Source organism: Erythrolamprus reginae, chromosome 12, assembly GCF_031021105.1.
Source record: "Erythrolamprus reginae isolate rEryReg1 chromosome 12, rEryReg1.hap1, whole genome shotgun sequence".
Lineage (NCBI taxonomy): Eukaryota > Metazoa > Chordata > Lepidosauria > Squamata > Dipsadidae > Erythrolamprus > Erythrolamprus reginae.
In genome coordinates this window covers 12,762,065-12,788,532 of record NC_091961.1, presented here as the reverse complement: position 1 = coordinate 12,788,532, position 26,468 = coordinate 12,762,065, and the positions used below count along the sequence as shown (strand labels likewise).

The window sequence follows — 26,468 nt, the reverse complement described above, 5'->3', positions numbered from 1 at the left end:
GCCAGCACACACATGCAGGTTGGAGCTGAGCTAGGGCAATAGGTTGCGTGCCAGCAGGTATGGCTCTGCGTGCCACCTGTGGCATCCGTGCCATAGGTTGGCCATCCGTGTTCTAGGAACAACCCCATTCCCCAGGAAACACTGTAGTACTTGTGGGCTTTGTCAGGTGTTCTTCCCTACTCCAGAGCTGATCTCATTTTCCTGTGTCAACCTGTACTAAGCACCACATTCCAGCTCTGCTCTGGCAGTCATCCATCCTCATTACCTCTATGCTCTGCCCTGCAGCTAAAGCAGCAGGTTTGACTAGATGGAGAGGGGGGGGGGGGGAGACTAGCAAGGCTTCAGGAAATGAGATGAAGAAGGAAGCATTCTGATTAAACTCACCAGGTTCATAACATGCAGGGCTTTGCCACCGAAAGCACTCCCGCACCTCCAGAAGCTAGAATGAGAAATGGAGCTCCACCAGCTACTCTGGAAGTTAGAAACGTAGAACATAGAAACATAGAAGACTGACGGCAGAAAAACACCTCATGATCCATCTAGTCTGCCCTTATACTATTTTCTGTATTATTATCTAAGGATGGATCTATGTTTATCCCAGGCATGTTTAAATTCAGTTACTGTGGATTTACCAACCACGTCTGCTGGAAGTTTGTTCCAACGATCTACTACTCTTTCAGTAAAATAATATTTTCTCATGTTGCTTTTGATCTTTCCCCCAACTAACTTCAGATTGTGTCCCCTTGTTCTTGTGTTCACTTTCCTATTAAAAACACTTCCCTCCTGAACCTTATTTAACCCTTTAACATATTTAAATGTTTCGATCATGTCCCCCCTTTTCCTTCTGTCCTCCAGACTATACAGATTGAGTTCATTAAGTCTTTCCTGATACGTTTTATGCTTAAGACCTTCCACCATTCTTGTAGCCCGTCTTTGGACCCGTTCAATTTTGTCAATAGGACGTTAGGACTTTAAAATATAAGACCACTCAAGAAATAATGCAAAGCTTGAGTGACATAATTATTTTCATGATGATACAGAACGTGTCCTCCAAGCCATGATTACACTATTGTTTCTACCATGTTCTTTTATAGCTTACAAATACTGTACAGTGTTCCCTCGCTTTTCGCGGGGGATGCGTTCCGAGACCGCCCGCGAAAGTTGAATTTCCGCGAAGTAGAGATGCGGAAGTAAATACACTATTTTTGGCTAATGAACAGTATCACAAGCCTTCCCTTAACCCTTTAAACCCCTAAATTGCAATTTCCCATTCCCTTAGCAACCATTCAGATTATTACTCACCATGTTTATTTATTAAAGTTTATTAAAAGAAATATTTATTAAAGGCAGACGAAAGTTTGGCGATGACATATGACGTCATCGGGTGGGAAAAACCGTGGTATAGGGAAAAAACCCACAAAGTATTTTTTAATTAATATTTTTGAAAAACCGTGGTATAGACTTTCCGCGAAGTTCGAACCCGCGAAAACCGAGGGAACACTGTATGCCCAAAGGTCCCCTCTCTCCACCGCAGTTTTCGGACCCAGTGCTATTGATTTAATCTACACTGCTCAAAAATGTAAAGGGAACACTCAAATAATACATCTTAGATCTGAATGAATGAAATATTCTCATTGAATATTTTGTTCTGTACAAAGTTGAATGTGCTGATGACATAATGAAATTGTTTGTCAATCAGTGTTGCTTCCTTAGTGGACAGTTTGATTTCACAGATGTTTGATTTACTTGGAGTTATATTCTGTTGTTTAAATGGTCCCTTTATTTTTTTGAGCAGTATATTTAATTCCATAGGTGCAGCCTCAGCTCAAGATAACTTGGTTGTGGGGAAGGAAAACCATTTAAAAAAATAAAAAACAGATATGACCTTTGCAGGACTGGCAAGCTGGTTTCAGACAGCATCTGCATGGGGAAATGTTGATTTTCTGAGATAGACCAACTAGAAGAAGCCAAGCAACTGCTCATGAGTGGAAAAGTTATGTTTAAAATGGGGATGCGATTTTTATCAGAGCTGGGGGCAAGTAGTTTAAGTGGCTTAGAGATCAATAGATTTAAATGGTCCTGTATCTTTCTTTCAATTGTTTATGATTAATACAGGGAGTCCTCAACTTACAACAGTTCATTTAGTGACCGTTCGAATTTACAAAGGCATTGTAAAAGAGTGACTTATGCCCATTTTTCATAACTTACGGCCATTGCAGCATTGTGATTTACATTCGGTTGCTTGACAACTGGTTGGTATTTATGACAGTTGCAATGTTCCCGGGGTGTGTGTGTGTCTCATGTGATCCTTTCTTTGCAACCTTCTGACAAGGAGGAAGCCAGATTTGTTTAACAACGGTGTTATTAACTTAACAACTTGCACACATTGACTTAATAAATGTGGCAAGAAAGGTCGTAAAATGGGGCAAAACTCACTCAACAATATAAATGTTGGGTTCAATTGTGTTTGCAAATCAAGAACTACCTGTGTAGTCCTTGCACTAAGCCTCAGCATGCTGTGTAACCCTGGTCCCTGTACTTTGTAGAGAGTATTTTAGCATGGAACAGACAGGCAAACCTGTTCCTCTCCAGATGTTGCTGAATTGCAACTTCCAGCTTCTAAGAAATCAGGGTCACTAATGAGAGCCTGGAAATTGTTGTTCAGCAACATCTGAGAGTGACAGGCTGCCTGGCCTTATCGGGTTTGCTGAAAAGAGCTTGGCAGAATGTCCTAAATACCCAGCATGGCTTTGTGATTTAAGGCTGTCTGTATATTGCACACAGCTAGGTAATACACTCCCCCCCCTTCAAACAATTGACAGCCTTCAGTCAACATGAAGGAACAATTCCTTGTTTGTATTTGCTGTATTATAAATTGACCTTTTCCTCCCACCCTTCCAGGGTTTAATGGACTCTTTGCTCTTTCTCAGCCTCAAAGCTGTTCAATTGTTGTTTGTTGACACTAGTTACATGATGGTCCTGAGAAAGTTTGGTTCTCAAGGCAACTTCTACACCCTGCCTGTGCACATAACTCATACTCAATCAATTCTGGCTTCATCAACAAGCCATGGCTTCATGCAAAGTGTGAACTAGATTATAAGACTGTTCAATGGCCTTGAGGTCTTGCTCTTCCACCAAGCTACAGACTATGTTGTCAACTTTAGTTAACCGCTGTTTGTATTGTGACGGAAACCAAAATTCTCAGTTTCGTTCTTGCAGCCAAATGACAGGAGGCAGGAGGAGAACATTAACCTGCCCAGATTAGCTTTATAAAACACTAGACCAGGGGTCTCTAACCTTGGCAACTTTAAGCCTGGTGGACTTTAAGCCTGAGCTTTGCTGGCTGGAGAATTCTGGGAATTAAAGTCCACCAGGCTTAAAGTTGGCAAAGTTGGAGATCTCTGCACTAGACTGTACACTGCAGTCATTCCTCCATGTTTCAGAATATAGGTACCACTGATTCAGTCAGATAGACAGTAACTGGGAATGCTGGTCAATGGAGTCGCCCCAAATATCTGAGAGATTCTTACTTCTGGTTTAGCATCATGTCTGAATAAACTAGGAATGAGCAGTAGTTTGAAGACAATGGCATGCTTTAAAAATATAAAGCCCGGGGGCGGGGGGGCAACAGGATATTTATTGATGATATCATGCAATCACTCATATCCCAATGACTGATAGGAATTGGAAGGACTGGGAGTAACCTAAATAGCTAATATATTTATTTATTTATTATTTATTTATTTATTTTATTTATTTATTGGATTTGTATGCCGCCCCTCTCCGTGGACTCGGGGCGGCTAACAACAATAATAAAAACAGCATGTAACAATTCAATACTAAAACAACTAAAAAACCCTTATTATAAAACCAAACAAACATACAAACATACCATGCATAAATTGTAAGGCCTAGGGGGAAAGAATATCTCAATTCACCCATGCCTGACGGCAAAGGTGGGTTTTAAGGAGCTTATGAAAGGCGAGGAGGGTGGGGGCAATTCTAATCTCTGGGGGGGGGGGGTTGGTTCCAGAGGGCCAGGGCTGCCACAGAAAAGGCTCTTCCCCTGGTTCCCGCCAAACGACTGTTTAGTTGACGGGACTCGGAGAAGACCCACTCTGTGGGACCTAACTGGTCGCTGGGATTCGTGCAGCAGAAGGCGGTCCCGGAGATAATCTGGTCCAGTGCCATGAAGGGCTTTATTGGTCATAACCAACACTTTGAATTGTGACTGGAAACTGATCGGCAACCAATGCAGAGAGTGTTGGTGTAACATGGGCATATTTGGGAAAGCCCATGACTGCTCTCGCAGCTGCATTCTGCACGATCTGAAGTTTCCGAACACTTTTCAAAGGTAGCCCCATGTAGAGAGCGTTACAGTAGTCGAGCCTCGAGGTGATGAGGCCTCTTTAGGCCTCCAAGTCAGGAAAAAAAAATAGAATAGAATAGAATAGAATGGAATGGAATAGAATTCTTTATTGGCCAAGTGTGACTAGACACACAAGGAATTTGTCTTGGTGCATATGATCTCAAGGTACATAAAAGAAAATATAGATTTGCCAAGAATCATGTGGTGCAACACTTAATGGTTGTCATAGAGGTCAAATAAGCAATGAAGAAACAATATTAATAAAAATCTTAGGACAATGTGAGCAATGATCATTTTAGATTTACACATGCACTTTGGATGTAGCTTAAATAGCCCTGTCTTAAATTAGGGGTGTCAAACTCGCGGCCCACACACTGCCTATGGCCACCCTCAATTTAGCAAAGGGGGGAAAACACAATACGTCACATGGCAACAACATAATCAGTTTGACTCCCCTGTTTTAAACCCTGCTTGTTTGTAATGTATCTATGTTATTATTCAAACCAACCAACCTAGAACTAAAGAGAAATTTCCTAACAGTTGGAACAATCAATCAATGGAACAACTTGCCTCCAGATGTTGTGGGGTTCCAACATTGGAAATTTTTAAGAAGAGATTGAACAACCATCTGTCTGGAATGGTGTAGGGCTTCTTGCTTGAGCAGGGGTTTGACTAGAAGATCTCTCTGGTCACTTCCAACTCTGTTAGTCTGTTATTATTTTAAAAATTGCTGCCTTGAAAAATTCAGGCTACATTACATTGACAGTTTAATTCTCTTCCATCTGATATTCACATCAACAGAAGCTTCCTTCTTGTGGGTGGGTGGGGGAGCATTTTGCGGACATGATTTTGTTTTTTTTAATCAGCTTCACAGCAGGAAACACAAATCTTCTTTTTCACACAATGCTGATAATCCCATAGTGCACAGACATATTTTTAAGAGAACATGTAGTCCAGTCCATAACTGATAGGAAGATTCACAAAAGGAAATTGTGTCTGTTAGACAGGCTAATCCATCCTCCCATTTTAACATCATTAAATTTAGAGACTTTTTTAAAAAATAGGAGATTTTTCAATCAAATATAAAGAACTTTATTCTCTCAAAGTCATGAAGCTTGATTACAAAACATCAGAGTTGTGACAGACCCAAGCAGGAAGTTGATACACCATCTCGCTCACTTAACAAACTCTATAATTACAGTAAATCATTTGGAATAGAAAACTTTCATGTGCAGAAACAATGAATGGAAAGGAAATTGGTTTTAACCGTTTTATCGCTTTAGAACTGTTCAGCTCCTTTAACTGTTCAGCTGCTCAGAGTCATTTGACTGAGATAGGTGGCCATAGAAATTAAATACATAAATAAAATCCCGAAGGCTCTGAGGAGTCTTTGTTTAGATCAAGGGTGGGCAATTAATTTTGCCATGGGGCTGCATGAGAAATTGGGATGGTTTTAGAGGGCCGGATTAATATAATTAACTCAGTTCTACCCAATACTATATATTATTGGGTAGAACTGAGTTAATTATATTATAATTATAATATTATACTTATAAATTATAATTATATATATTATATTATATATTATATATACAGTAATTATATAATTATATTATAATTATAAATTAATTGCCCACCCCTTCCTTCCTTCCTTCCTTCCCCAGATGGAGAGAAGCTTCTGTCTCTCTGATTTTCTCTGCCTTTTATTTCTGCTTTTGGGCAGTTCTTCACTTCTCTTTCAAAATATTCCTTTCAGGTGCCTCTCTTCAACTGACCTACATTGTCACTTGAGAAAACATAGTGGAGGCTTTGCGTGAAAGTAGCTTTGGATTCCTCCTCCTCCTTTTTCTTCCCCTGAGAGGTGGGGTGGGGGGTTTGCTTTAAATTTCTTGGAAAGGCCAATGAAACCAATGAACAATTAAAAAATGAGCATTCATTGGACTTTTGCAAAAGGCCATGGAAAGAGAATTTCTCCTTCCTTCCTCCCTCCATTTCTCCTTCCAACCTCCGCGGGCCAGTCACCGACAGCAGGCGGGCTACATCCGGCCCCCGGGCCTCCCTTTGCCCAGGTCTGGTTTAGATCCATACCCAGAGATGTCCACATGTACTATTGAGATACTTGACATATAGTATATACCAACTTTTCCAATCTAGATGTCTTTACTTCTATTGACTTCAATTCCCAGAATTCTTAGTAATGTCTAGACTGACTGCAAAATCTAGAATTTGGCACCTGCACAACTGAAGGGAAAGCTGATATATAGATCTTTATATTTGAACCCTATTCTGTGAGTCACCATAATTCAATTTGGCTAAATGAACCAACTATTTATTTATTTATTTATTTATTTATTTATTCATTCATTCATTCATTCATTCATTCATTCATTCATTCATTAGATTTGTATGCCACCCCTCTCCGTAGACTCGGGGTGGCTCACAGCAATAACAAGAACAATGTAAGAGCAAATCTAATAATTTAAAAAACGCTAAAAACCCCATTATTAAAAGCAAACATACACACAAACATACCATGTATAAGCTGTATAGGCCTGGGGGAGATGTCTCAGTTCCCCCATGCCTGACGGCAGAGATGGCTCTTAAGAGCTTTACGAAAGGCAAGGAGGGTGGGGGCAGTTCTAATCTCCGGGGGGAGCTGGTTCCAAAGGGTCGGGGCCGCCACAGAGAAGGCTCTTCTCCTGGGTCCCGCCAAACAACATTGTTTAGTCGACAGGATCCGGAGAAGGCCAACTCTGTGGGACCTAACCGGTCGCTGGGATTCGTGCGGCAGAAGGCGGTCCCAGAGATATTCTGGTCCGATGGCATGAAGGGCTTTATAGGTCATAACCAACTATATAAACTGGTGGAAACTATTCTTCTGAACTGAGGCTAGAACTATGTCTATACTAGATACATACCAAGGAGAAGATTCATTCAAATTTCAGGATTCACTCATGCTGATCATTCATTTTATTTTCCCTAATTCCATGGACATGAAGTTAAGGGAAGAAAAATCAGGGATGGCAGGCGAAAGAAGGAAGGGAGGGAGGGAAGGAGGGAGGAAGGAAGGAAGGAAAAAAGGAAAAAAGGAAGGAAGGAAGAAGAGAAGGATGGAAGGAAAACAATTCTATTATTTCACCCAAGAGCAAGGAGTCTGTGAACTGAGGAAGCGTATGTGCTTGTTATCTCTGTTCAGTTTTCCTGACATCAGTTAAATTCCATGGAAGACACATGATGAGCTTTTCCTGTGGGACTTTTTAAACCCTAATCTGGCAACATGTATTTATATTAATTTTACTGAAGAAGTTATTCTGAGAAACCAGGTCATCCCCTTTCTGCCTATCAAAAATATACTTTGCAGATAAGTCTCATTCTTCCCTCGGCATTAAGAATAAAATAGCAATGCTTTTTTTTCCTTTAGTCACTGGTCAATCTTGAAAGGAAAAGGAAGCATACATGGGGAATCTCTGTGATATCATTTCACAATTTGAAATTAAATAAGGTTTTGGGGTCAGAAAAAGCTGAAGATGACCTGTTTACAGATGAACAGATGCTAAATCGGGATCTTCTAGGAATGAGCCAGAATATTCTAAGGCAGAGTTATAAGGCAGAGCATAGTCAAAGAACAATTTCCGAAAAAACACATTTTTGTTTCTTTTAAGAAAGCTTGTGATAAAAAAAAACTTGAGAAGCAAAATCTTGAGCATACATACAAGGGCAGAATTACTGAGCAAATCTCTATCATTTTAAATCTGCCTACTTGAGATACGACGGAGTGGCTGTGGGTCCTGCCTCCCAAGGACAATTCCATCTGTCCGTCCATTACCCTGGGGGGGAATTATTGACCCCCTCGGAGAGGGTCCGCAACTTGGGCATCCTCCTCGATCCACAGCTTACATTAGAGAACCATCTTTCAGCTGTGGCGAGGGGGGCGTTTGCCCAGGTTCGCCTGGTGCACCAGTTGCGGCCCTATCTGGACCGGGACTCATTGCTCACAGTCACTCATGCCCTCATCACCTCGAGGTTCGACTACTGTAATGCTCTCTACATGGGGCTACCTTTGAAAAGTGTTCGGAAACTTCAGATCGTGCAGAATGCAGCTGCGAGAGCAGTCATGGGCTTACCTAGGTATGCCCATGTTTCGCCATCACTCCGCAGTCTGCATTGGTTGCCGATCAATTTCCGGTCACAATTCAAAGTGTTGGTTATGACCTTTAAAGCCCTTCATGGCATTGGACCAGAATACCTCCGAGACCGCCTCCTGCCGCACGAATCCCAGCGACCGATTAGGTCCCACAGAGTGGGCCTTCTCTGGGTCCCGTCAACTAAACAATGTCGGTTGGCGGGCCCCAGGGGAAGAGCCTTCTCTGTGGCGGCCCTGACTCTCTGGAACCAACTCCCCCTGGAGATTAGAACTGCCCCTACTCTCCCTGCCTTCCGTAAAATTCTTAAAACCCACCTCTGTCGTCAGGCATGGGGGAACTGAAACATCTCCCCCGGGCATGTACAATTTATGTATGGTATATTTGTGTGTGTGCTTGTTAGTATATTGGGGTTCTTTTTAAACTTTTTTAAATATTTAAATTTATTTGGATTTGTTACGATTTGTTTATGCCTTGTTGTGAGCCGCCCCGAGTCCGCGGAGAGGGGCGGCATACAAATCTAAATAATAAATAAATAAATAAATAAATAAATAAATAGATAGTGTTTTGTTTACGATCACACCTGGAACCAGAATTCCTGTTGCTAAGCAGAGCCAGTGGTTAAGGCACTCACATCTTCATTTACCACCTTTTTGCTATTGTTATTAAATGGATCACTCCAATTGTTAAGTGAACGATGTGATTAAGGAAATCCACAATGACTTTGCTTGTAGGAAGCCGGCAATAACTCTGGGACACAGCAACCTATCAAATAACACACGCCAGTGGCCAAGTACAGTGGCACCTCTACTTACGAATTTAATTTGTTCCGTGACCAGCTTCTTAAGTAGAAATGTTTGTAAGAAGAAGTAATTTTTCCCATAGGAATCAATGTAAAAGCAAATAATGTCTGCCATTGGGAAACCTGTTTCCTCTCAGGAGATTCCTAGAGAGGCCCCACAGAGGCTTCTCCCCGCCTTTTCTGGCCCTGTTTCTTCCCAGGAGATTCCTAGAGAGGCCCTACGGAGGCTTCTCCCTGCCTTTCCAGTTACAGTTTCGGAGGCTCGGGTTTGCAAGTGGAAAGTGGTTCTTGAGAAGAGGCAAACAAATCTTGAACACCCGGTTCTTATCTAGAAAAGTTTGTAAGTAGAGACGTTCTTAGGTAGAAGTACCACTGCATCTAAGTTCTGATCATGTGTCTTGTGGAGATGCTGTCAAGGGTAGAAAGGCCAAGACCAGAGGTAAGTCACCTTTTTCAGTGCCATTGTAATTCTGAATGGTCACTAAATGAATGGTTGGAAGTCAAGGACTACCTGAAATTTGTTGCCAAGTCTAGGTGGTGGCCTTCCTGGTTTTAGTGAAAAACACTATTTCTCTACCCTAGTGTAGCTATAGCTCTGTAAGTGGATTTCTAAACCCTTCACTTCCAAAGTGAACAAATTTTACTTTACTGATCTGTAATTTGGTATATATGTATGTACTTACTCACTAACTTACTTTTATTTGTTTTTTTTTTTATGCTGCCCTTCTCCTTAGACTCAGGGCGGCTTACAACATGTTAGCAATAGCACTTTTTAACAGAGCCAGCTTATTGCCCCCACAATCCGGGTCCTCATTTTACCCACCTCGGAAGGATAGAAGTCTGAGTCAACCTTGAGCCGGTGATGAGATTTGAGTTTTTAGACAGATCTTTTGAGGTTTATGTTGTTTTAGCAGCAACTAGCCCATCTTGGCTGATATTGATCTACTAAGCAGGTTTACTGTTCAGCCAGAGTTGGATAATACTCAGATAAACAGAATTTTAGGTATATTAGCTAGGTGAAGGGATTGAAAATAAAAATCTTGAAAAAGAGTAGGGCAAATCATTTCCACAACTCCAACAGATGCAGTTACCAAGAGTTAACCAAGAACTGTAACATCTTCGTGTTACATTGCAAAATTATCCCCTCTTCATATTATTCTCAATATTTAGCATCCTGCAGTTTTTCCCAAATAAGGAAAAAGAGAAATTGGAGTTTTAAAATGGGCGTCCCAGCTGCACATTTTACATTTCATTAAAAGAAACATCACTCATTATAATCAGCTACTGTTCCAGTCAGGAAAATTATATTCATTTCTTACTGCTTTTTTTTACTTTTGCATAAAGGCTTTTGATCAATTAACTGACCAATTAACTGATTAATGGAGCATTGCAACAGGACAATCCAGGCTACATTGGTGCAAAAAGCAAATGGCAAATCTGAAAAAGTGCCTTGGAAAAAAAGATCACACTGACAAAGAGCTTGAAAGAAAATTTGGAATGTAAGTTACTATATATGTTGACAACTTGAGAATCTTTAATACACAAAGATGGAAAGACAGATTTATTCCCACAATGGAAGCCTGGATGATTAAAAAAAATGATGGAGTTAACAAAGATCAATTAAAGAATTTATCTAGTTTTGTTTCTACCTTCTGGACTTTTTGCTTGAAATGGAAAAAAATGAAATTGCTTTTAGATTTTGATGATTCAAATTATTATTGTAGAAGTGATTTAAATGGTTGAGATTGCAATTTATTTATTTATTTTCACTTTTCACTGCACTGGAAAAAATCAGTGGTCCTTGCTGCCCCATCTTTTTTCCTCTATACTTTTCTCATTCTTTCTGCCAGTTTTCTAGCCTTTGTTTCTTTTTTCTTATAATCTAAGTTAATAAATGAACTATACAGCGTTCCCTCTATTTTCGCGGGTTCGAACTTCACGAAAAGTCTGTACCAAAAATATTAATTAAAAAAATACTTTGCTGGTTTTTTCCCTATACTGTACCACGGTTTTTCCTGCCCGATTACGTCATATGTCATCGCCAAACTTTCATCCGATTTTAATAAAAAAATTTTTTAATAAACTTTAATAAATAAACATGGTGAGTAATGATCTAAATGGTTGCTAAGGGAATGGAAAATTGAACTTTAGGGGTTTAAAGTGTTAAGGGAAGGCTTGTGATACTGTTCATAGCCAAAAATAGTGTATTTACTTCCGCATCTCTACTTTGCGGAAATTCGACTTTCGCGGGTGGTCTCGGAACGCATCCCCCGTGAAAATCGAGGGAACACTGTACACTGTTTTGAATCAAGCAAACAAAATGCAAGTCCTTTAGGATAGAGCCAACAAGCTCTAAAGCAAAGGTCTTCAAACTTGGCAACTTTAAAACTTCTCCAGCCCAGAATTCTGGGAGTTGAAGTCCACAAATTTGCCAAGTTTGGGGACCCTTGCTCCTAAAATGCCCCCCCCCCGATTGTAGGGCTGCTTTGGATTTTAGTTGCCCAAAAGAGCTTTGCCCTGCATAAGAGACAAAAGTGAAGCAACAGAGGAAAATGCAAACAAGCTGGAACCACAGAGAAGACACATTTTAGGAGATTCTAAAGCGACTTCAAACCGAGGTAGAAAAACTGAAGCATTTTTTGTGAGAGAAGAAAACTTGCTAGAAATCGAAAAGATTATGAAAGAAATGCCTTTTGTGTTTAGAATTGTAATGGAAACTCCGACCTAAAACAATTCGCTAAATTCCCCAATAGTTTTAAAACCCATCCAGAAAAAGCTTTCAAAGAATTCCATGTTCAGTTCCAGCAGTGTATGGTTCTCATTAGGAACGCTTATACCTTCTAGATTTTTTTTTTTTTGTAAAAAAGTTAGTTTCCATTGGCTTAGGCAATTTTCACTGTGTCAAAAAATGCTGTCTTAAAGCCAGACCAAATTTTATAAGGTTTTTTTCCCCTTCGAAGTATTTGACTGCATCTAAAATCGTAGACATTTGTTTTCATATTTCCCTCCACCATTTAAGTGACTGGGAGTTTATACAAGGTCTGGTATATCTGCCCTCCTCAATTATCCTTGGAGGATGCTTCTAAAGCAAGATACCTTGAGAAATAGCTTAGTGTGACCCAGATATAGTCATTATTCGGTGGTTATCTGATGAATGATGGCGAATATACCCTATTTTATTTATTTATTTATTTATTTATTTATTACATTTGTATGCCGCCCCTCTCCGTAGACTCAGGGCGGCTCACAGCAGTGATAGAAACAATGCACAATACAAATCTAATAATACAAAGTTAAAAACCCATAATTTAAAAAACATGCACACAGCACACCATACATAAATTATATAGGCCTGGGGAAGATATTTCAATTCCCCCATGCCTGACGGCAGAGGTGGATTTTGAGAAGTTTACGAAAGGCGAGGAGGGTGGGGGCAATTCTGATCTCTGGGGGGAGTTGGTTCCAGAGGGCCGGGGCCGCCACAGAGAAGGCTCTTCCCCTGGGGCCCGCCAAATGACATTGTTTAGTCGACGGGACCCAGAGAAGGCCAACTCTGTGAGACCTAACTGGTCACTGGGATTCGTGCAGCAGAAGGCGGTCCCGGAGATATTCTGGTCCAATGCCATGAAGGGCTTTATAGGTCATAACCAACACTTTGAATTGTGACCGGAAACTGATCGGCAACCAATGCAGACTGCGGAGTGTTGGTGAAACATGGGCATACCTGGGGAAGCCCATGATTGCTCTCGCAGCTGCATTCTGCACGATCTGAAGTTGCAGCATGCAATCTGGGTAGGTTACTGGGACCAGAGGTTATTTTGTCTTCCGACATTTTGGATTCCTGTTGGGGTCCATCCTCAGGGAATTCTCTGTGTTACAGAGAGAAGTCCCATGAAGATAGACTTCAGCACAAGTCTCAAAGCTTGGAAGACTAAAAAAAACCCAAAACTCAAATAGTCTGGTTCTGGTGACTGACCCAGATTGGATCCTGCACCGGTAATCTGAATTTGATTTTTCCTGGGCAAACTCCAACATTATCCACTGCACAACAATAGCTTTTTAAAGTTACGCACATCTGAACTTAGGCTGGAACCAAACCAGATGGAACCATCATTCCTGAGGCAACATAGTTCTTATGGTTGGCTTAAGAGCATGGCAGTACATTAGAAAAAATCTACATACAGCAAAAAATGTTTCTCTTCCCCTGATGACCTGGGTTACAACTTTTATTACTAATGTTCATGTTGTCTGGAGCTAGTTGTAGAACAGAAGTCTCCAACCTTGGCAACTTTAAGGCTTGTGGACTTCAACTCCCAGAATTCCTCAACCAGCTTGTGGAGTTGAAGCCCACAAACCTTAAAGTTGCCAAGGTTGGACCCCTGATCTAGAAGACATCACACCAGAGAACTTTGGTTTAGACCAGGGGTAGGCAAAGTTTGCTCTTTTACGAAATGCGGATTTTAGTTCCCAGAATTCCTGAGCTAGAATGATTGGCTCAGGAATTCTGGGAGTTGAAGTCCAAAAGCCATAGAAGAACCAACTACCCCCAGTCTAGAACAACATGGACACCTTCCAGATATCTTTACTTCAACTTATAGAATTCCCTAGCCCAGTGTTTCCCAACCTTGGCAACTTGAAGATATTTGGACTTCAACTCCCAGAATTCCCCAGCCAGCAAATGCTGGCTGGGGAATTCTGGGAGTTGAAGTCCAAATATCTTCAAGTTGCCACGATTGGGAAACACTGCCCTAGCCAACAATGGCTATCAGAAAAAAACAGCTTAGATTCCCCAACTTATTTTAACTTTTCTTGCCTCTTTGAAGGACTAGTTTCAGCCAGACAAAGCTAATCACGTCCTTCATGCACATAACACTAAAATAAGATTTGTTTCTTCTAATTAGGGTTCACTGAAACTTTTAGGCCTCAAGCCACAATTTAAACCTATGGATTAAAGATCATGGCTTGATTTAGCCTGGCCTATTCATACATCTGAATTAGAAATAATGGTTTACTATTTCCTTCTGTGTTCTGCCCAAGCCCCTGCAAATTTACAGAAGTTCATAACAGCAGCTAAAAATAGATGGAAAACCAATCCACAACAACCCTGTTAAATTGCTAATATCAACCAATTTAAAAATTCTGACTTTCTCTCCATGTATATCTAGTAAATATAATAGAGATTATTCCTTTGTAGCCTGTCCAAAAGTTGCTGGGGAAAATTCAAGATGATAGTAACCAGCTACCGTGTTTCCCTGAAAATAAGACACTGTCTTATATTAATTTTTGCTCCAAAAGTTGTGCTACGTCTTATTTTCGGGGGGTGCCTTATATTTCTCAAATAAGACAAATTAACAGGCAGAAAAGCTGACACCCCCCCCAAAGAAAGTGTATCGTACGGTACACTGATTACGATACGGTACCTGTCAGTATGGCACACACACACACAAACGACGGCACTTATATGGTACAACAGTATACTCCCGCTATTGCAGCTTCCGGCCACCAGAGGAGCTACAGTCTACGCACTGTAGTGGAGACTGTAATGGCGGTGAGACTGCAGCAGACTGTGTCTGCTGTACTGGACGGTACAAAGTGATGGAAGGGGCCAGCAGCGGACGCCACATTATTACGGTACCGCTATGAACAGCTTTGAATGGTACCGTATGTTTTTCCACCGTACCGTATGTAAACTTGACTACGCCTTATTTTCGGGGGGTGCCTTATATTAGCAAATTCTGCAAAACCTCTGACATGCCTTACTTTCGGGGTACGTCTTATTTTCAGGGAAACAGGGTAGGAACTGAAAAGTTATGGAATTGCACATTTTGTAATCTTTGTTCTCTTCTTCCATTTTACTCTGAGACATTTTAAAGTGTACACAGTGTGCTCTCAGCTAATGTATATTCAGACAAACAGCCTCATTGTTTTAAATGCTAACAGACATGCTGGAAAGAGCATGCATCCTGCAGAAACGTAGTGCGAATGCTGTTATAAGCACAGAGATTTCTGTGTTTTAAAAAAATCCACTAAGCCTTGAAACAAAACAATGGAATCCATTTCTCTGATTAAGGAACATGGGTCAAGATTTTAAAACACACCTTAGTGCCACAAAATGAAGCCTGGGTACAAAAAGGACCACTTACATCACTTATATGAAGAAAACTTCAGGCTTAAAGTCTAAGTTCCCCCTGGGGTTCCCTCTAAGTTCTGCCAGGGTTGAAGAAGAACACAGGTAAGCAAAGTATTGGTTATGACCTATAAAGCCCTTCATGGCATCGGACCAGAATATCTCCGGGACCGCCTCCTGCCACACGAACCCCAGCGACCAGTTAGGTCCTGCAGAGTTGGCCTTCTCCGGGTCCCGTCAACTACACAATGTCGTTTGGCGGGACCGAGGGGAAGAGCCTTCTCTGTGGCAGCCCCGACCCTCTGGAACCAGCTCATTCCCCCTGGAGATTATGATTGTCCCCACCCTCCTTGCCTTTTGTAAACTCCTTAAAACCCACCTCTGCCATCAGGCATGGGGGAATTGAGACATCTCCCCCAGGGTTATACAGTTTATGCATGGTATGTTTGTGTGTATGTTGTGTTTTTTTCAATAAGGGGTTTTAGCTCCTTTTAAATATTAGATTTGTTGTATACTGTTTCCTTGTTGTTGTGAGCCGCCCCGAGTCTATGGAGAGGGGCGGCATACAAATCTAATAAATCTAATCTAATCTGAAGCCCAAGATCAAATATGGCTCCAGGAATTCTTCTATTTGAAGGCAAGAATCACACAAATATTCCTAAAAGAGGCTTAACATATTTAAGAAGAACAGCTACAAAGTCCAAGGTGGATGGGAGTTAAGCAAACAACCAAATCTGCAGAGTATCACTTATATGCCCCAAAGATTGCTCATAACGCTGGTATTAAAAGTTGTTCACCACTGAACTAAAACAGAGGAAATGTGCTTTTCTAACAAGATCTTGTGTTTTTTCCTTGCAATATTGTTTTGATGTAGTTTCACTTTTCAGTCCTCTTTTGGAAATAGAATTACAGGTAGTTCTTGACTCACAACCATTTCTTTAGTGACCTTTTGAAACTAAGAAAATTTGTAAAAAAAAAAGTGAGGTATACCTGATCCCTGCACTTACAATCGTTGTGGCATTTGGCCCACAGTCAAATCATGCAGGCCACTAAAGCTGACTGCTAGATCTGCAGGTCAGCGGTTCAAATCTCATCATCAGCTCAAGGTTGACTCAGCCTTCCATCTTGGGTATTGTATTATTATTATTATTATTATTATTATTATTATTATTATTATTATTATTATTAAGATTTATATGCCGCCCTTCTCCGAGGACCAGGATTGTGGGGGCAATATGCTGGCTCTGTTAAAAAGTGCTATTGCTAACATGTTGTAAGCCGCCCTGAGTCCAAGGAGAAGGGCGGCATTAAAAAAAAATCGAATAAAATTAAAATAAAATAAATTAACTTTTGGCTGATTGGCAAATGCAACATATTTATGACAATTGCAGTATCCTGGTTTCAGATAATCGCCATTTGCAGATTACTCAGGCTTGTGATTAACTCAATGGGGAAAGCCGGATTAAGTTCATAATGGCAATGATTCTCACTTAACAACCGTTGCAAAAAGAAAAAGTTGTAGAGTCAGGTGTGACTCACTGAAAAAGTGCCTTGCTTAGTAACAGGAATTCTGGTTTCAACTGTGGCCATATGACTGACTACTTGTCTAGAGTCTACTTACAATAGAATTTAAAAAAGCAAACTTTTCCGCCCTGGAATATTAAATTTTTGCGGTCGGCTAGAACTGTTACTTTTTTCTATCTTTCCAGAGATATAGAATCAGAATCAGGTGAAGTATTAGTGCCGCTTTATAAAGCCTTAATAAGACCACATCTGGAATGCTGCATCCAGTTTTGGTCACCATATTACAAAAAAGATGTTGAAAAAAAATGAAAATAAGAGCAACTAAGATGATCAAAGGTCTGGAGACTAAAATATTTGAAGAACAGCTGCAGGATTTGAGTATGGCTCGTCTAGAGAAAAGAAGGCCTGGGGGGACATGATAGCAGTATCCCAGTGTTTGATAGGTTGCCACAAAGAAGAGGGGGTCAATTTCTTTTTCACAGGGCAGGACAAGCAACATTGGATGCAAACTAAGCAAGGAGAGAAACAACTAAACAATGTCGTCTGGCGGGACCCAGGGGAAGAGCCTTCTCTGTGGCGGCCCCGACCCTTTGGAGCCAACTCCCCCCAGATATCAGAGTTGCCCCCACCCTCCTTGCCTTTCGTAAGCTCCTTAAAACCCATCTCTGTCATCAGGCATGGGGGAATTGAGACTTTCCCTTGCCCCTAGGCTTATAAAATTTTTGCATGGTATGTCTGTATGTATGATTGGTTTCTTAAATTGGGGTTTTTAAATTAACTTAAATATTAGATTTGTTTGCATTGTATTATTGTTGTTGTTAGCCGCCCCGAGTCTACGGAGAGGGGCGGCATACAAATCTGATAAATAAACAAACAAACAAACAAACAAACAAACAAACAAACAAACCTAGAATTAAGGAGAAACTTCCCAGCAGTGAAGACAATTAGCCAGTGGAACAGCTTGCCTTCAGACATTGTAGGTGTTTCATCACTGGAGGTCTTTAAGAAGAGAGTGGACAGTCACTTGTCTGAAATGGTACAGGATCGGCTGCTTGAACAGGGGGGTGGACTAGAAGACCTCGAAGGTCCCTTCCAGCTCTATCCTGATCCTGACCAACATATGGATGACATTATGGCATTCTACGGAAAGGAGTGGGGAAAACATCTCTAGTTCTGAAGGGCTGTAACCACTCAACAAAACTCATCATTCCCAGGCTGACTTACAACATTTATACAATTACAAAGGGCTTAGGAATTCAGCAACTGTGTATGTGTACTTTTTTTTTAACAAAAGAAAAGGGCATGTGAGGACAACAGCTTTTCGTCACTCAATTGTGTTTTCCTGTGCTGTTCATTCAAACCTTTTAAGAAATATTTTCTTATCCTTTTTGAGCTAAAGGAGTTCCCAATTTCTTTTGAGAAGGACTCACTGCCCCATCCACTCATCTAGTAGGGCAGTGCTTCTCAAAGGGGGGCACCTCTGGGGAGGCGCAGAGCGATGCCGGGGGGAGAGTACATGACCCCAGGAACGTGCTTGTTTTTTTGCCACAGGGAGTAGGACATGCATCCTACCTGACCGGTACTTCCGTCCTGTTCCTCAGCGTTGTGCCCAAGGCAGCCCGTTCTAAAAGAAAACATCTTGTGAGCTCAATCAAACTTCTCAAACTCGTGAGATGTTTCCTTTTAGAACAGGCTGCCCTGGACACAATGCTGACTCTAAAATCCCTATCACAGTTACTACTGTTGAGTAAAGTACTACATATACTGTACCTGTGTATTTTGTTTTTCTTGCCTAAATGGTAGAACCTTACTTTTTTCACCATTGAATTTCATTTTGTTAGATAACGCCCATTGTTCAGGTTTGTATTTTGCACCTATCATCTGGAGTGTTGGCTATTCCTGCCAGTTTGGTATCATCTGCAAATTTGATAAGTTCCTCAAGTATCCGCTCGTCCAAGTCATTGATGAAGATGTTGAAGAGTACTGGGCCTAAAACAGAGCCTGCACTGCATACATCCCTCCATGTGATGTAGTTCCATTGAGCACTACACATTGAGTGCGGATAGTTAGTCCAGTGTTTCCCAACCTTGGGCACTTGAAGATATTTGGACTTCAACTCCCAGAATTCCCCAGCCAGCGAATGCTGGCTGGGGAATTCTGGGAGTTGAAGTCCAAATATCTTCAAGTGCCCAAGGTTGGGAAACACCGAGTTAGTCAATTTCAATTCCATCTGGAAGTGTTGCTGTCCATCCCACATTTTTCTAGTTTATTTAGTAGTAGGTTATGGTCTACTTTGTCAAAAGCCTTATTAAAGTCCAAGCAAACCACATTGACAGCATTCCCTGGTCCACTAATTTTGTCACTTTGTCAAAGAATGCTGTAAGATTAGTCTGGCATGATCTGTTTTTGGCTTTTGGTTATTGCTTTGTTTGCTTCTAGGAGTTCGTTGACTCGTTGCTTATCTTTTCCAAAATCTTTCCTGGTATTGAAGTCAGGCTGAGAGGCCTGTAGCTTCCTGGATCTGTTCCCCCCCCCCCTTTTTTTTGAAGATGGGAACTACATCAGCTCTTTTCCAGCCTCTGGCAATGCATGGCTGGCTGGGGAATTCTGGGAGTTGAAGTCTGCAGGTCTTAACATTGTCAAAATTGCACACCCCTGCCCAATACCATGTATTTTTCCGTGGTCTCTCTGCTTTTTCTGCCCCATCAATAAAGGCCGGCTCCCCTTGCCCTAAAGCAGGGATGGCAAACCTTTTTTTTCTCAGATGCCGAAAGCGCATGAGTGCCCACACCAATAATTCAATGCCCCCCACACCCATGCCTCCCTGTGCATGTGTGCATGACCACCCCCTGCACTGTCCCACCCCATGCGCATACATGCACAACCCCCTCCTCTGTTTCCTGACTTCCGGTGGGCCCGGTATGACCATTTTTCCCAACTCTCTACTTATTTGGAGCCTACGGAGGGTAAAAATGGTCTCCCCTGCCTCCTGAAGGCCCTCCGGAGGCTTAAAATCCTCCCCCAGAACCTCTGCATGAGCCAAAAATCAGATGGCTGACAGACACATGTGCTCTGGAGCTGAGTTAGGGCAACGGCTCGCGTGTCAGCAGATATGGCTCTGCATGCCACCTATGGCATGCGTGCCATAGGTTTGCCATCACGGTTGTAGACCATACTGGATTTGCACGATATGGAGTTCTCAAGGTAGAAACATAGAAGACTGAGGGCAGAAAAAGACCTCATGATCCATCTAGTCTGCCCTTATACTATTTTCTGTATTTTCTCTTAGGATGGATATATGTTTATCCCAGGCATGTTTAAATTCAGTTACTGTGGATTTACCAACCACGTCTGCTGGAAGTTTGTTCCAACGATCTACTACTCTTTCAGTAAAATAATATTTTCTCATGTTGCTTTTGATCTTTCCCCCAACTAACTTCAGATTGTGTCCCCTTGTTCTTGTGTTCACTTTCCTATTAAAAACACTTCCCTCCTGGACCTTATTTAACCCTTTAACATATTTAAGTGTTTCGATCATGTCCCCCCTTTTCCTTCTGTCCTCCAGACTATACAGATTGAGTTCATGAAGTCTTTCCTGATACGTTTTATGCTTAAGACCTTCCACCATTCTTGTAGCCCGTCTTTGGACCCGTTCAATTTTGTCAATATCTTTTTGTAGGTGAGGTCTCCAGAACTAGAAACAGGTTCGCCACCACGGCCCTAAAGTTTCATGACCTTGCTGAAAAACAACTGCAGGAGCCTTGAAGATAGAGGCCTGGGCTTTCCCTTCTTAAAGGCCACCCTGTGGTTTACTCATTCATATAAACGGCAATGCAGTGTTGACACGTAATGGCATCTGAGATTCCCACCCCAGCAAGCACCGTTGAAGATACACACGGAGTATTTCTGTCTGTTCTGAACTGAAGCGTGCTGCTGTTTATTTGGCATTTTCAGACCTGCTGAGAAAGAGTTGAACAAGACTCTATCGATCTACATAAAGCAGAGATATCTCAACACACCATGGAAATGTAACACATGTGACATCTCCGTCTTGGCCACACACATTAACCGAATTTAGCCTGAACAAGATACTGCAGGCCTCTTTATTCTAATCTACTTAACCAAGACAAGAGCATAAAATTGGTATTTATAGTGAAAAATACATTTTGGAACACTAGCTATTTTGTGGTGCTCTCCGAGCTTGGTAGTTAGCTTGCAGATGCTTCATTATCTGACTAGGTTAACATCAGTGCACTGACGAAGTTTGCAGATCATGTAATGAAATTTCTGCAAGAAAATAACTAAACACAGAGAATACCAAGGACTCCACAGGTCAACCCTGAGCCACATATATTCTCCCCTGTTGGAACAATTAATTTTGTAGCCTTTAATTTGCTGTCCTTTGGCACTATCCCCAAAAGGCAATTCACCTTCCCATTGGTAAATTAAAGGCTAAGCATTTTGTGCATAAATGAATGAACTAGGATTTAGACTCAGAGGCAAATTCAACATTTTATCCAAAATTCTTCATTTAAGATAGTTTAAAAAAAAATAACAAAGGAAGGACCTTAGAGTAGAAGTCTTGCTCTTTGATTTTATGGCTCATAAAACAGCTACAGATCATTGCCGCTGTTATTAAAGTCATACTTGTACATATTATTTTTTATTGTTGCCCATCTTGCTACACAGTGACTTCTTTGTAAGCATCTTGCCAGGGAATTTCTGACAAGGAAGCCTGCAAATCTAAAGACGATATGCCTGTTTAAGAACCTGCTTATCAGTTAAAACACAGAATACCCTACAAAAATAGACTAACAATCCTGGGTCTAGAAAGTTTAGAACTAGGACGCCTAAAACACGATTTAAGTATTGCCCACAAGATCACATGCTGCAATGTCCTACCTGTCAATGACTACTTCAGCTTCAACCGCAACAACACAAGAGCATGCAACAGATTCAAACTTAATATTAACCGCTACAAACTTGACTGTAAAAAATATGACTTTAACAATTGAGTTGTCGAAGCATGGAACTCATTACCAGACTCAGTAGTGTCAACCCCTAACCCCCAACATTTCTCCCTTAGACTCTCCACGATTGACCTCTCCAGGTTCCTAAGAGGTCAGTAAGAGGCGTACATAAGTGCATCAGTGTGCCTTTCGTCCCCTGCCCAATTGTCTTTCCTTTATCTCATATATCATATATATTTTCTTCCTTTCATATATCTTCTCCTCTATTTTATATTTTTCTTTATATATATTACCTCATGTCTATTCTCTTCTATATGTATTGTGTATTAGACAAAATAAATAAATAAAATAAAATCACTACTTTTAAGATTTTTAACATACTGTATTTCCGTTTGGAATTTTCAAAAATACGCATTGCATATATCGTCTTAGATTTAATTCTCCAAGCAACTTTATAAGGTATCCATGATTAAGATGAAGTCGATCAGAAACCCATCAAAGACAAATCATTCCTGTCTGGCCCCAGTTTAGACCTAATCTACGGTACCCCACAACCAGTCCACATCTCTGGATCTATTCCTTTGGCTGCCCTTTTATGAAATGTCGAAAAGAATCACAGTCGAAAAGTTTATGCAAGTCATCAGTCTTAGTGGGCGACAATAGACCAGCCTCTACCTCTAAAAGCAGCCTACCCTGCAGGAGTGTTGTGAAAATAAAACTCAGGAGGAGATGACTGAAGAGTTGTGAAATATGAAGAAGTAATGTCTAAGGAGAAGGGCGGCATAAAAATCGAACAAATAAATAAATAAATGTATAAACTATATAAATTTAATAATAACATATGTGTAACTGCCCCGAGGTTTCAGAGAGGGGCAGCATACAAATCAAATCAAATTAATCAATAAATAAATGGGTGTAGAAATGTAATGTTTAAAATGGAAAAAACAATAAAGAAATTATTTTTTAAAAAAGAAGAGTTATGAAAAATTGCAGGGCAGCCACACAAGGCTTTCTTTAAAAAATAAATAAATGCAAGTATGTATTCCATAAATCAGTGTTTCCCAACCTTGGCAACTTGAAGACATCTGGACTTCAACTCCCAGAATTCCCCAGCCAGCATTTACTGGCTGGGGAATTCTGGGAGTTGAAGTCCTAATATCTTCAAGTTGCCAAGGTTGGGAAGCACTGCCATAAATGATTCCTTTCCCTTAACACAATTTGCAGGATGCGGCTCCAATTCAGACAACTCTGCCGGCCAGAAGTCGGTGCGCCGGCTCAACTTTTTTTCCCTCCCCCTACTCAACATTTACGCGGTGCTTTTCGGAAACCGCCACCGGGTCCCTCCCTTCCTCCTCCGCCGCTGCCTCGCCTGGGCTGCCGGGCTCTCCTTACCTTCTCTGGCTTTCAGTAAAACTGTGTTGGCTACAATGTTCTCCAGCTCCATGGTGCTCCAGCTTGGAAGATGCTGCGCTGCGGCACAACCCCGAACTTGGGGAAAAACAGAGCCAAGTGTGTGTGTGTGTGTGTTAGATGGAACCGGACGCGAAGATCCCGCTTCTGCAGGGGAGGCTCGGCTGTTTGCAAGCGTCTTTTTTAAAAAGAGTCCGCCAGCCCGCTAGACCTCATGGTGGAATCGCATCCCTCCAAGCTCGGCGCTGGCTCTCTGGGTTTGCTCGCAGGAGGATCGCGCTAAGATCCGGTAGTAGCGGGAAGCAGGATCTTCTCCCCCACCTTTGCAACCGCCGCCGCAATGCAATCCAGGCGGCGAGAGAGAGAGGGAGGGAACTCCTCTTCTTCACCGGCGCTCCTTCATCTCCCGCCACCCCCCCTCCGCCAGCGGGACCCCCGGCTTTCCGGCGCCGGTGAAGCTGTTGGCCTGGGGCGGGCGGAGGGGGTCAGCGGCACTGAGGGGGTGAAAAGAAAAGCCCCCTCCCTTTACCCCCCTGCCCAACAAAGCATGCCCGGGGAGGGGGCTAAGGGGGGGAGAATTAATGCTGAGCCCCGGGCGATGTGCGGGCGGAATTGAGGGGCGCGCGGTTTCTTCTCAGCCCAAGGAATGCCGAGGGGAGGGGGGATCCTTCCAAAGCGAGTTTTCCAAGGGAATTCTTCCCGCCGGCAGAAAGAGAGAGAGCGCACGAGCGAGCGAAGGCGAGACCTATGGAATCTTTCTGTCCCAGCAGGAAATAGCAGCGATACTAGAGAGAGAGAAAAAAAGAGCCCCGTAGCGAACGGACTACACAACGCTCCAAGAGGGCGGGACTCCGAGCGGGTGACGTCAGCGCCCACGGGGCGGGCTCCGATGTGTCAACGTTCGAGTTATGTAATCGCCTCGCTCCCACCTTTTTAAAAAAAAAAAAAAGATTCTCGAATGCATGCTGGGAAGTGTAGTTTGGCAGGGGAGCCATCGGAAAGTTAGGCCCAAAGAAAGGTTGGCTCTCTAAAGCAGGGGGCACCAACCTTGGCAAACAAACTGTTTGGTATGTATGTGTTGTATGGTTTTTAAATTGTTGGGGGTTTTTAATGTAATTTTATTATTAGATTTGTTCCATCGTTATACTGTTTTTATTGTTGTTGTGAGCCACCCCGAGCAGTGTTCCCTCTAATTTTTTTTTGGGGTGGGCGGAAAAGTATAGTGTCTGAGCGGCAATCCCTTTGGGACTGGGCGGCACAGAAATATTAAATAAATAAATAAACAAACAAACAAATAAAAAACCCACCCTGTTTTTCCTCAAGAGAATTTCAAAATAAAATACTGTACTGTGTGTCTATAACAGTGAGCTCATAATAGGGCAACTCTATCAATATCAAAATGCCATTTAAATAGTTGAGCTAGTTTCAAACTAGATTTTGATTTTCTTTCTCTTTTCCTTACTCCCATTCTTTTTCTTTCTTTTCCTTCCTCTTTTTTCTATCTGTTTCTCTCTCTTCCTCTCTCTCTCTCCTTCCCTCTCACTCTTTCCCTCTTGGCTTCTGGGCAGGTTTGGAAAACTCTGAGTTGATGATGATTTTTAAGTGAGCGATTGCTCACTGCTCAGCTTAGAGGGAACTATGACCCCGAGTCTTTGGAGAGGGGCGGCATACAAATCTAATAAATTGAATTGAATTGAAAGACTTGTGGACTTCGACTGAGAATTCTCTCAAAACTCTAGAGGAAGTACAGAAAAGAGCAACTAAAATGATAAGGGCACTGGAAACCAAGACATAGGAGGAGAGGTTCTTGGAACTGAGCAAGGATAGTTTAATAAAAAGGAGGGCCAAAGGGGACATGATAGCAGTATATAGATATCTGAGGGGTTGCCACAGGGAGGAGGGGGTCACACTATTTTCCAGGGTACCAGAGGGCCAGACCAGGAGCAACAGATGGAAACTGACCCAGGAGAGATTCAACCTGGAAATAAAGAACTTTCTGACGGCGAGAGTGATCAACCAGTGGAACAGCCTGTCAGCAGAGGTTGTGAACACCCCGTCACTTGACACATTCAAAAGGACTACCATCTGGTTGGGGTGGTGTAGGATTTCCTGCTTGAGCAGGGGGTTGGAGTTGATGACCTGCAAGGTCCCTTTCAGCTGTAATAATAAATAAATAAATAAAAATTCTGGGAGCTGAAGTCCACAAGCCTTAAAGTTTGCCAAGGTTGGACACCCCTGCTTTAAAGGCAGTGCTCCCCCCAAGGGATCTGTTGTTCAGCTTGAACTAGGATCTTTTTAAATTGAAACCCTTAAATACAATGATAGTAATGCAAATGGAACACCCCTTTTGCCCCCTACAAATTGGAAATGACAAAGCCTGAGGTCTGTGGCTACAGAGAACTTCTTGAATATACACCAAGTCAGAATGAGAGGTTTCCAGCCTGCTCGATTTCCCTTGTGGATTTCCTTTTTTTAAACTTATAGGTGTAGGTTTGTAACTATGACAGGCAAAAGTAGGCAGGACTCCACACTGGCAGCTTATATATTATTCATTTATCTTTTCCCGTTCCATTCAGAGGGCATTCAAGGCTATTAGGCATCAGCTAAATTAAACTCAATTGAGAAGCAGAGAACACTACAAGCCTGCTGCTTAGCTGTAAAAACCTATAAAAAGAAATTTCCCTCCTATCTCAACTCCAAAAGTTCTTTTGTCATGAATATTGCCCTGTGGGTCACATCTTGGGCACTGCTTAAGAAAAACATTGCATTTTACTTTCTAAAGACCGTATTCTCAGGCTACTTCTGCAGATTAATTATGAGTGGTCTTCAAAAACCAAAACCCACCACTTTGAAGAAGACACTCATTGCTCGCTGCACCAAGTAACACAAGGGGAAGTGTCAATGTTCTCACGTAAAATCAATTTTTGGCTCTTGCTGAAGTCTCCGCCTCACCTGGCTCTTTTTTTTTTTAACCATAAAACATTTCTTAAAGCAAATGAGAAACTGACCTGCTGTGACATGCCAATTCTAGTATTTACGGTTCTTTTGTTTTTTTAAGTGCTCCTAGGTCTTCTCAGGATGCAGCAAGGGAAGCACCAGAAACCTGTCTTTGTTTGCAAGTGAG

At 41.8% G+C, this 26,468-nt stretch overlaps 1 protein-coding gene across 1 annotated transcript in view; it reads right to left on the bottom strand.

The window, feature by feature from the left end:
- Nucleotides 1–24,227, bottom strand: part of LOC139174705 (G protein-coupled receptor kinase 5-like) — a 119,818-nt gene extending 95,591 nt beyond the window's left edge. The window contains exon 1 of the mRNA XM_070765218.1: nt 23,327–24,227. Coding sequence (XP_070621319.1) covers nt 23,327–23,378 — 52 coding nt within the window. The 5' untranslated portion in view covers nt 23,379–24,227. The remainder of the gene's footprint in view (nt 1–23,326) is intronic.
- Between the last annotated feature and the right edge of the window lie 2,241 nt (nt 24,228–26,468).